Source organism: Phyllostomus hastatus, unplaced genomic scaffold (assembly GCF_019186645.2).
Source record: "Phyllostomus hastatus isolate PE091 unplaced genomic scaffold, TTU_PhHast_1.1 phas_contig_196, whole genome shotgun sequence".
Classification (NCBI taxonomy): Eukaryota; Metazoa; Chordata; class Mammalia; order Chiroptera; family Phyllostomidae; genus Phyllostomus; species Phyllostomus hastatus.
The window spans coordinates 7714496-7726050 of NW_025333709.1; the positions used below are offsets into that span (position 1 = coordinate 7714496).

General features: G+C 52.2%; 1 protein-coding gene across 3 annotated transcripts in view; it reads right to left on the minus strand.

Annotated features, from left to right (window-relative positions):
• PROM1 (prominin 1) overlaps positions 1-9294 on the minus strand; it is a 90934-nt gene extending 81640 nt beyond the window's left edge. The window contains exons 1-2 of one of the 3 annotated variants that reach the window (XM_045834316.1): positions 9012-9291; positions 2055-2471 (exon numbers count right to left, since the gene is read on the minus strand). In XM_045834316.1, the coding sequence (XP_045690272.1) occupies positions 2055-2274 (220 nt within the window). In that variant the 5' untranslated portion in view covers positions 2275-2471; positions 9012-9291. Of the gene's footprint in view, positions 1-2054; positions 2472-9011 lie in introns of those variants that run through there. The other 2 variants (XM_045834317.1, XM_045834318.1) reach the window with 2 other exon arrangements.
• Positions 9295-11555: the final 2261 nt, after the last annotated feature.

An 11555-nucleotide genomic window follows, 5' to 3' on the forward strand; every position in this document is an offset into this window, starting at 1 on the left:
TTCTTTATGCCCTGGCTGGCGTGGCTCAGTGGATCGAGTGCCAGCCTGTGAACCAACAGGTCACTGGTTCGATTCCCAGTTAGGGCACATGCCTGGGTTGCGGGCAAGATCCCCAGCTGGGGGTGCGCAAGGGGTAACTGATCCATGTTTCTCTGGCACATCAGTGTTTCTCTCCATCTTTTCCCCTCCCTACCCCTCTCTCTAAAAGTAAATAAATAAAATCTTTTAAAACTTTTATTCTTTAAACGGCCCTAACAATTATTTTTGAATGGAATAGTGTTGGTCTGCTCTGGTCTACTCTCGAAACTTTTGAGAATTTCTTTCTCTGAAGTAATAAGTATTGAACAAGGTCAAGGGGGCAAGCAAGGCTAACTCCCTCAGATTGCAGTAGGATCTAAATTTTTCAGAATTTTCCTTCTGACTAATAATGATGTTGGAGCTCATAACCTTAGAAATGCATTGGAGATAGGATATCTTTTAACCTGATCATTCAAATGAAGACTTTTTAAAATGCTGCTTTTTCCTTATAAAATAGTGCAAGGGAGTCTCCCTCTGAAATCCAAAGGAAGGGAAATAGAACAACATATGGAAAGAGATTATAGGATTAACTCGGTACCTGATACGCTTTCCATCCAATGACACATTTTAAGACACCATTGTAAGTTCATAATAAATAGACAACTGAACTCTGTGCCTTTCACATAAAAAAGAAGCCAGTGGAAACACTAGTAGGTATGTGTTTACTCAGTAATATTTATATCAAGCCTACCAATAAAGAGATATGTATTGAAAATAGTGAATTTGTATTCAAAGTAAATAAATAAACGCAGTGTATTTTCTACTTCTGTCTTTTGAGTTTCCAAATTTAGTCTCCTAAGCAATTACGTAAATAGTAAGTAGTCTTCAGGAATCTCTTCAAAGACAATAGGGCTCAAAGTAATTTATTTCATGAAATCAAAATTTAAACTTAATAAGAAAATTGAGAACTACACTCAAAACCATTCCATCTGCTTGATCTAAGGCAAATAAATGTAAAAATATTCCGATATAAACATATTTTAATGAAAATCCACCAACTGCCCATAATATAAACAAGCGCTGAAGTTTACTAAATGCAGTTTCCCTCTCTCCCCCACCCTACTTCCCCCTGGCTCTTGTGAACAGTAGCTGACCAGCTAAGGAAGATGATACAAATTTCCACAGTCCTTATAATTTTTAGTAATCATGATAATACTCAAATCTGTGTAGTTTAAAGAACAGGCACAGGACAGATCTAACATTAAGCCAGTGAAAATTCAGGCTGCCGGCCCCGGGAGCAGACTCTCCCCAGGGACCCTTGTAAGGTCTATAACTCCGTCCCTGAACACACATGCCCCGAAGGCTGTGAGTACAGCCCAGGAGGGCAAGCAAAGGCAGAAAGCCCTCGTAGTGGCATGTGGAAAGGACACAAGCACCAGGTGCCATGGACGTGACCGAAAGGGGCCCCCCTCCTCTCCTCAAGAACTGAAATGCACGGTCCCCCAGGTGCGTGGGTTTGGCCAAGCCTGTCCTTGCTGGAAGCAATGTCAATGGCATTTTGTGGTGGGTAGAGAAGTGCGGAATTGTTAAATCATGAAGAAGTTAATCATGAGAAGTTAAATGATTAACTTCTCATCTGATGACAGAGAATTTGCATTTTTTACCCTAAGTTTTACTTGAGTTTTACTTGAGTTTTACCTGGCGTGTACTTGAGAATGAGTCATTGCTCTAGCCAAAGAGAATTAGAAAAAAGGAAAAAACAGGAGAGGAGGATAAGGAATTGGAAAACCAGCATACATAGTTTGATTTCGTTTCTTCTCATTGCATTCTTGACAACCTATTTAACCTGGCACGACTCTTCTTAACTTCTGTCAAAATACTTCCTGCTCTCACGCAATTCATCTCCTCAAACCTCATCCTTAATACTGACGATAATATATATCGGTTGCATTGTCATTAACAAACATTGTCGAGTGTGCACACAGCTATTTGGAGAACTATTCTATCTTTTCCGCCACCGTCTCTTCGTCACTTACCTTCTGGAAAAGCATTGGGCTGCACCACGTGGAGGAAGATGTGTACCATTTGAAAGAGAACGCCAATGGGCCCGGGTGTGTAAGAGTCTTTGGTCTCATAGTTCGTTGAGGGCAATTGAAATTCCAGACCAGCGGGGCTCTTTGGGGATGACGGAGACCCCTCGGAAATGGTGTTCCAGCAGAGCCCCAGCAGCACCAGGATGCGGAGTGTCAGGGTCATGGCTAGCGAGATGCCCCACACATAAGGTAGAAGTGGGGGCCTCCCACCTCAGAGGTTCTGGAAGCCGAGGATGAGCCAGGAGCGTGCGTTTCTGTGCAGAAGAGGCGCGGGGAGGACCAGGTCTGCAGAGTCCTCCGTTTCCTGGCCGGGCCGGCATGCGCAACCTCCAGAGGGGTCAGTCGCTCAAGGCAGCATCCCTGGCAGAGAGACAAGGGGCAACAGTGGATAACACAGCAGCTGCCTGGCCCTGGGAGCGGCCCCAGAGGAAGCTGCAGGCTTTAGAGAGCAAGCCTATCCACCTAATCTGGACGGGGGGGCGCCGTGTAGCAGGGAGGCAAACAGAAGCTGACTCAGAGCCACAGGGACGGGAAAGTGAGAAGCAGCTCCCTCCTCTGCAAGGGGCCACAGGCAGACTCTTTACGGGTTCAAGAACCACCAGGTGTGTAGCGATGGTTATGCAGTCTTGAAAACTAACATTTGTTTGTGCACTTCCTATATTCCAGACACTGTGGTACATGCTTTCCAGGTAGGACCTGATTTAAGGAAACTGACAGAGAGGGTTTCGGTGGCTTGCCCGAGGTCACAGCTGACTCGAGGTGAGGCCAGGGCTCACCCCCAGTAGTTTGCCTTCGGAGCCCAACCTCAGACACTGAGGCTCTCCTCACAGAGCCCGCCCTCTCGGGCTCCAGCCGGAGGCAGGAGGCCCCCAGCAGTAGACTGTACGCTTTTTTCCTCCACGTTTGTGGCGTTTCCCCTGTCTCTGGAGATCGCTCATACTCTGCCTTTTTTCTACTTACTTGCTCACTGACCTCATTTCAAGCATCCCCTCTCCACTGGCCCCCAATCCAAACTAGAAGAATATGGTCTCAACAGCAGGGGCCAAAAACTCGCTGGGTGACATTGGAATGCATCTGTCTCATACAGTCACCAGGCAGTCTCCATGGAAACCTGTGCCCCCAAGTCACCACCTGATCAACTGGGGGCCCAGGTGATGAGATTCAGGGTGGAGGGGGACTCTCGCTCACCCTCGGGGAGAGGCGGAACAAGCACAGGAATCCTAAAAGCAGCTGCCTACCCAGTGTCCACCAAAAACACCCAGCGTGGCCCCTGCTCCCCAGAACTGACCACGAGGCGGGGCACAGAGCGGGGGCACAGAAAGTGCTGTTGGACATACAAATACATAAGCCAAGAGCGCAGACTCACTTGGGCTGGTGCATGAGACTAGTGAGCCAACACAGAACCTACCAGAGCAACCGGGAAGCTCTGCTGGTCCCCTCTGTCCTGGTGTCAGAAACCCCGGATTTTATTTCATATAGTAGACACACACTAACTTTCAAAACAAGGACAAGGTGCTCTTGAAACACACCCTGTGAGGGGGACCGTCAGGAAAGTGGCACCTTGTACAGGGGCCCAGTGGGCCCACTCCCTCCACTCCTCCAAGTCAAAGGAGGAGGCGCACTTTCATGGGCTATTTGAAAGATGTGAATTCCTACAGAATCCCCTCAGAGGCTGCCTGTCTTCTAAGACCCGCCCCACTCCAGTTACTTCTGCAAAGAGCCACAGTAGAATGACCCTCAGTTCTTCCTTTATCAGTTCAGGGCTGCTCAGAGCGCCCGGCGGCTCCCAGGACCAGCCTCGTAAACCCTGAGCTCCCACGTCTGCTCTCCACCTCACTCACAGACACACCCAGGACCCTGGTCACTGTCTGCATGAGGCAATAATCGCCCTGCCGGGCACGGCAGCCGCAAACACGGTCCTCAGGCTCTGCAGTGCCCGAGCCTTTCACTGGTTCTAACAGGAGATCAGGGCTCTGCTCCGTCATCAAATCGGCTCCAGAGAGAACAAATAAAAATAACAAAGTATCAGCTTTTGCAAGGCTCCTTGGTCTAGAAATTTCCGGGGCTGCCAGAGTAGCAGGAAGGTGTGAAACTAGAGGTGTGTGTGGTTATTCAGGTAGGACAGGGCTACTCTAAGCAGGCAGGCAGGTGTGTGCACACACGTCCCACATGCACACACACATGCCAGGTACATTATACACTACACACTAACCCACTACATATACACACAACACACACGAACACACACCATGTACACATACACCACACACTGACCCACTACATACACACACCACACGTATATACTAACACATACATACAGAATGGGGCAAGAGTAGGTTCAGAGTCACGTGAAACAGACTTTATTCTCATTTTATTACTAATTATTGTATTATTTTCCACACAAGGATCTGTAAACCTACTTTTGCCCCATCATGTGTGTATATGGGCACACACAACTCATGCACCACATACGGGCATTACACACCACATAGGCATACACCGACACGCACCATGTACATGTACACCACACACTGACACACTACACACACCCAAACCACACACACTAACACACAACACACACTTGTGCACCTGTGGACACGGACCACACACACACTCACAGCTTGTTCTCCGCTGAAGGACAGGCAGGGAGCGCAGCAGCTGGAGGGATTAAGGGCTCAGCTGCTAAGGAAGGCTGACTTCCTGGTAATGCCGCCAAGCCTGGGCCGGGGACAGAGACGCACACAGCGGGACAGAAATGGCAGCAGGCCGGTGGGAGAGCCAGGAATAAACAGGCTTTCAGACTCCCGGCCCGGGAAAGGACGCCCCGAAGAAGATGCTGCTTCCCACTGCAGGGCACGTGGGGGTGTCAGGGGCACGTGGCGGTGTCCGTGGGCTGAGGCAGCCCCTGGAGCCCCAGGCCCAGACGCCTCTACACCTTGCTCCAGCGTGTCGGCCCCTCTTAAGGTTTAGAGTACATTTTAAGAAAATATTAAAATCTCATGATAGACAATTGATGAAAGTCAAGTCAAAAAAGAGAAGGTCTTCACTCTAGTTTTAACTGGCGGTGCTCAGTGTGGGTGCTTCCCTACGAAACCACAAACACGCATGCAGCCAGGGTGCCTGAGGGCAGCTCCCGGAGCTGCTGGCATCGAAGCCAGGAAAACCCTCCTGGGCCAACAACTCCATCCAGTAAAGAGGGTGTTTGTTTTAAATGGGATTAGCGGAACTCATTTCTAGAGGTGGGGCCGTTCACCTGCATGTTTCACAAGCTCCCCCGGGGAGGGATTCTTAAGACACGGCAGGTTTGAGAACCAGTGCTGTTCCTGACCACTGCTGGGGTCACTCATGTCACTTTCCAAAGGCACCTCTGGCTCCCCAAACACAACCTCGGGACGGCAGAAGTAAGGCAAAGGCTGCAAACTGCCCTTCTTAGCCCGCACTGCACCGACCAGCTCCTGTGTGGGCTGTCTGACTACCTCTGTGCCTGCAGAGTCAGGCACACAGTAGGCACTCAGCAAGGACGGACTGCAGAAATCAAACAGTGGAGGGAAGACTCACAAAAGGGCCTATTTTACCTGTTTCAAAATTGCATCAAACATTTGTTTATGGACAATCCTGGCTACTTCCGCCAATAGAGGCAGCCAACTGGTCTACCCTTCTGGGCACCATACTTTCTGCTGGGACCCCCAACTTTGCAGGCTTTGGAAATTGCTCTCCTGGGGGCTATCTCCTTGCCTAGGTACCAGACTGATCAATAAATTGTCTCACCACTTTTCTGGTTTATGGGGGCGATGATCCCTGGTTTTCACTCCAAATGCATATGAGTTCAAACTGGGGAAGGAGCCCAAGAATGTGCATTTTAAGCAAATACTTCACATGACTCTGGGCCTGGGGTCCAGAGTGGGGCACTTCCTTCCACAAACCCTGGTTTAAAAGCAAACACGGTGACCATCCAGCTTCATTTCTTCTCTTCTTCTGATTGAACTTTTGATGGAATTTCTTTTTAAAGGATCTTTGCACTGCATGTTTGTCCTCTGGGGTTTTGGGGGGTGGGGAGTGGGCATGATGGGAGCTGCCCGACTTCTGAGCCCACCTTTGTGAGTCTTCGGGGGCCAGGCCCTGCCTCTCATTGTGAGGCCAGCCAAGGCACCCAAATGGTGCCCTGGAGGGTGGCCCAGGCTCAGCCAATCGAACGCTTTCTCCTGGGCTTGTGCATGGAGCAGCACATCAAGGCAGAGATTGTTCCTCCTGCCTCTGCAGTGTCAGTAGCCACATCCAGGGCCTCATCAAGGTGACAGGGTGGCCATGCACCACTCAGGGGCTCTTGTGCAGGTCCCGAGTCCTGCTCCCCTGGGCTCCTGAGCCCGCCTGGCCCGCCTTCCTGCAACTTCTCTGAGCCACCAGATACAGTGACCAGAGTTGGCTTCTACCATTTATTTGTAATGAAGCACCCCAGCCTTTAACAAATCTCGGAGGTAGCTCTTGGTCCCCCCGGGAAACATATTTCCTTCATAGTTTAAATAGTCGACAAAACAGTATTTGGTTTCAAGTTGTACTATTTTAACCTGTCCTCTGAGGCACTTGCTTGCGTCCCTGTCCCAGACTCACAGAGACAGCCCAGCATGGAATCTTGGGGACGTCCATAAAAAACATTATGAGATGCGTCAAGGAAACAAAACTAAAAGTCAAGTCGCGGCTGGAGAGACAGCGCGGCTGGAGTCCAGAGTCTGAATGATACCTTTTCCGCCCTTTCCTTTGCTCATCTGTGAAACGGGACTTCCCGACCCGCTGGGGGGTTAGAGGTGAAACAGGTCCAGCGCCCGCAGCCCGCAGCCCGCAGTCAACGAAGGCCTGTAGAGCTCCTGTGGGCACCAACAACACCCTGACCCCAGCAAGAGAGGATGGCTCCACGGATATGGAAAAGAGAACACTCTCGAGTGAGTGAGGAAAGACAAATAGGTAGTAAGGTTCCACAAGTTGAATCATATGAAATTGACGATATTCAAGTCTTCTATCCCAAAACAAAAACAAAACCAAAAACAAAACCACGTTGCCGTGGCTGGCGTAGCTCAGTGGATTGAGTGCGGGCTACGAACCAAAGTGTCCCAGGTTCGATTCCCAGTCAGGGTACACGCCTGGGTTGCAGGCCATGACCCCCAGCAACCGCACATTGATGTTTCTCTCTATCTCTCTTCCTTCCCTCTCTAAAAATAAATAAATAAAATCTTAAAAAAAAAAAACAAAACCACGTCAATTTCAGGTAGTTCATCCTAACATGTGGCCGCAGATGGCTGCGTCTCCACAAGGGGTCTACGTTGCAGGGCAGGGCAGGGGTAAGTTTAAGAAAACCAATCACACACCTTATCCTCACGAAGGTACCCGCAGCCCGCAGGACTCCGTCCGGCAAAACCTCCGGGAGTCGTCAGCAGCCACCGTGTGCTGCCGGGCGCAACCTGTTGCTGCAGGAAGCTTGGAGCCCTGGCTCCCCCAGGCTTTTTCTCCAAGCCGCCGCCAGGCCAACCCCCACCCCTCCCGCTCCCTCCTCCCCCGCAGCCTTTCCAGACAGCCGGACACAAAAGAACGGGCTGCTGGGCTGAGCGAGACTCCAGGAATTAGCCAGACCTCTGGGGGAGCGGGTTGCCGCAGTAACTTGGCTGCCCCGAGCGAGAGCGCGTGCGGGCTCCGCAGCCGGGGTTGGCACGGATGGGGGCCCCAAGTACCGTCCCGGGACTGGATCCCTTGCCCCTCTCGGCGCAGGTTTTCGGGGAAACTGACCTCTGCTCCGGACTCGCCCACAGCGCGAGGCTCTTCCTCTGTCCACGCTTCCCTTTGTTGTCCCGGCCCGCACCTACCGCCGGGGGCGCCCCAGCACCTAGTTCTGGATCCGAAATCGCTGAAGGTCCCTGCACGCTCTGCACCCAAAGCGGGCAGGGGAACGCTTCAAGTCAGGGGTTAGCGCGCTCCCTGGCGTCAGCGGGGAGATGGCCTCCCGCTGCCCCCAGAGCTCCCCGGCGCTACGGTCCCGTGCACAGCGTGTCCGTTTGGCAAAGCAGAGAAAGGTGATCGCTTTCCATACCCTTCAGGAGGCTCAACGCCCCGCGCCCCCCCCCCGGCCCCCCCCCCCCCAGCGCTCCCTCACCGCAGAACAGGTCCCAAGCCCCTGACGAGACTCCTCTTTGTCTGCTGCTCTTCCGAGATCGAGCCCACGGCCTTGGGGTCACGGTCCCTGACCTGCTCGCTCTCCCAGAGCCTGCTCCCTCCCACAACCCGGGGACCACAGTGTCCGGCTCCCCTCCAGTGGATGAAAAGAAGACCCACCCAGGCAGCCGGCAAAGTCTGTGAGCATCTCACCCTGCCCGGAATCCCGCTGGGCTGGCGGGGTGCCTGGACCACCTTCCCGTCCGGCAGCCCCTGTGTTCGCTCTCGGGCTCGCATCACTCGCCAAGGTGTCCGGGCGGGGTCTCAGAGGACCGGGAGGCGAAGGGCGCACAAGGGACCCTTCAGTTTCCTATTCCCCGCCCCTAGCATTCTAGAAGGGGGTGGGTTCAGCCCCCTGCCGGGTCACAGACACTTCCCCAGGCTCATCCGCGTGAGGACGCAGACACTCACCCTGCACCCGGCCCGGCTCCCGCTTTGGCCCGCGTGACCCTCCGCGGCTGCCCTTGCAGCCCCGCTCCCCGGCCCCGGCTCATGAATGATTAACGAGGCTGCCTCCGGGACCACCGGGAAGACATCCGGAGAGGCTCTGGGAGGAGGCTGGCACTGAAAGGCGTCTGCCCTAGAGGCCCTAGCGAGGCCAGTGGCCGTGGGACCTGTTGCCTCCCGCCCGCCTTCCCACCTGGGACCTGCGGATGGAGCCGCTTCTGTGCCAAAGTTTCCTTAAGTGCATGCAGTACTCACCCGAGGCTGGAGAGCTGAGCGCTGCCAGGTACCTGGTGGGGACCCCGCCGGGTGTTTTAAAGACAGCTAAGCCGGGGTCCTGGGCGCGCTCCCATTGGACCAGCGGGGCAGCGTCGCCGCGATGCCCCCGGGGAACCTACTGGACTCGGCCCGCAAACATTTCCTGAGGCGGCCGTCCTGCTCACCGGAGCTCGCCCTTCCCGCAGCACCCACGCCTCCTTCACCCAGGCGGGACCTTGGGATTGGAATGCCGCTACCCTTCCTTCCACAGACTCCTCCTCCGTCTGGTTCCAACTCAGGCCTGCCTCATGGACTCCCCCGCCGCCGCTGCAGATGCTTGTATTGCCAGCTCCCAACAGACTTTTAAAAACAATTTATCAGAATAAAACAAAACCACACCCAAATCATTGGGTTTCCTTAGTGTGTACCCATCACAATGCTACTACTAAACAGTACACAACAGCCGTTCTCCCATATATGCGTGCAGACATCCGCTGCACAGGAAACTGCCCACCCACAGTTCATCATTTCACACTGGTCTCTCCCGGCTGTGAGCTGCCCACCCTCCCCACAGTCCCCACGGTCCTCACGGTCCCCACCTTTGCCGGGCTGGGCGCGCAAACTGTCTGCCAGGAGGAGTCACTGCCTCACCTGACTGCACTCACCGATGTGCATCTTGCCTCTCACTCGCCACTTTCCACCTTGAACTGAGAACACTGTCTGATGGGGAAAATAAGGTGTATAAGGAAAAGTGCCTTTGGGTGGCACACAGTGGGTGCTCAATGTTTGTAGCACGGGTGGATAGATGGATGAACGGCCGGATCTTTGAATGATGGACAGGAAAGTTAACTCTGTGGCTCTTTCACTTCCTGGAGAATCCACCAAAACAGGTGCTGGCAATAGTATTGTTTGATTTAAAGTTTACACTCCTCCTGAATACACCTATCTCCGGGACAACGAATATGAGTTCAGGAAACCTCTGAAGCGACACTACAGGTGTGGCGAGGGTAGGCCTCTCAGCAGGCCTGATGTTTGGGCCTGTGACGCCCCCGCTGGTCAGGGGCTCTGCTTGCACGCCCCCAGAACCCCAGAACCCCAGCTCCCCGGGCTCAGAGACAGCCCTCTCTGGGTGGGGCCCAGAGGTGAATTGTCCCTCCTGAAAGGAGCCGGCTCCGACCTGGATCAAATTCTGGTCCTGAACCTTTTCGTCACTGTGACTTTAGCTACTTTATGTCAAGAATTATGCCTCACGGGACTCGTTTTTATTTCTCATAATGCTAATACCAACAGCGGTAGTAGCGGTGAGTGCTGGCACTTCACGAGCGTTCGCTATGAAGGAGGCACTACGCTCGGCGCTTTAAATGCATGATTTGACGTGGTCTTAGCAACAACACAGCACTTTCTCTCTCCTTCTTAGAGAGAAGGCTGAACTCATCTCCGTCCAGTGTCCAAGGTCACAGAGCTAGTAAGTGAAGCACTGATTTCAAACCCAGATCTGGCCTCCAGGGCCCTACCACCACAATGACTAATAACTACGCCCAAAGATAAGGCACAACCTTCTCGGGCCTTCTGTGAGCCCCAGTGGACAGTGCCCTGCGGCCCTGAATGCTTCAGCTGTCTTTATCCATTTTCTTTACTCCTGACACCTACTCTACCTAGACCGTCGTAGGAATTTCATCGGGGGATGAATAAATAATAAACACAGAACACAGTATTCAGATCACTTCTGAACAGCCTTAGGCAGACAGTGAAGGGGCCTCATGACTTGCTCTGTTCAGTGTGGCTCCAAGCCCTAATCCCTAAGCCGACAGTCCTGTGTTTTTAGCGCTGCTGAATTTCTATGTCGCCTGTGATACGCAAGGCCAGAGGAGGGTGATACTATTCCCACATACACACTCAGTCATTAGATGCAAAAAGTAGGTATCCCTTTCTGAAATGGCTCCTCATTTTCCCTGCCCAAATGAAATCTAAACATGAGGTACCATCACATCCTAGCAAGAGATAGGCAAGTCATTCAGACTCTGTCACTAACTGCCAGTGTGGCCCTTGGTAAGTCACATGGTGGCTGATAAGTCACAAACCCCCAGGGCCTCACATTCCTCACTGGTCCACCTGGGGCTGGAGGCCACCATCTGGGCAGCACAGACAGAGGACATTTCTGTCATCACAGAGAGGCCCATTGGACAGTGCTGGCGTCAATGGTGAACCATAGTAAAAAAAAATTACAACACGACGGGAAGAAGAAGATTGAGGTTCAACAAACTTATCAGGGTCATGTGACACTTAAACTGAAGTATTAAGATGAATTATTGTCAGAGTAGCCAACTCTTGGTCATTCAAGAATCCAAAGTCCTTCACCAGGTGTTCCTTATGAAAAACTTTGGATATTTTTCCCTGAGTCACTAACGCAAAATAGGTTAGCAAGTATATTACTCTAGTTAACCTAACAATTTCTACCACGAACAGCTATGCTTTAAAAAGAAGTGATCAATAAACATGGCCGCACATGACTCTTTAGAAAAACAGGATTCTGTCCTCTCAACT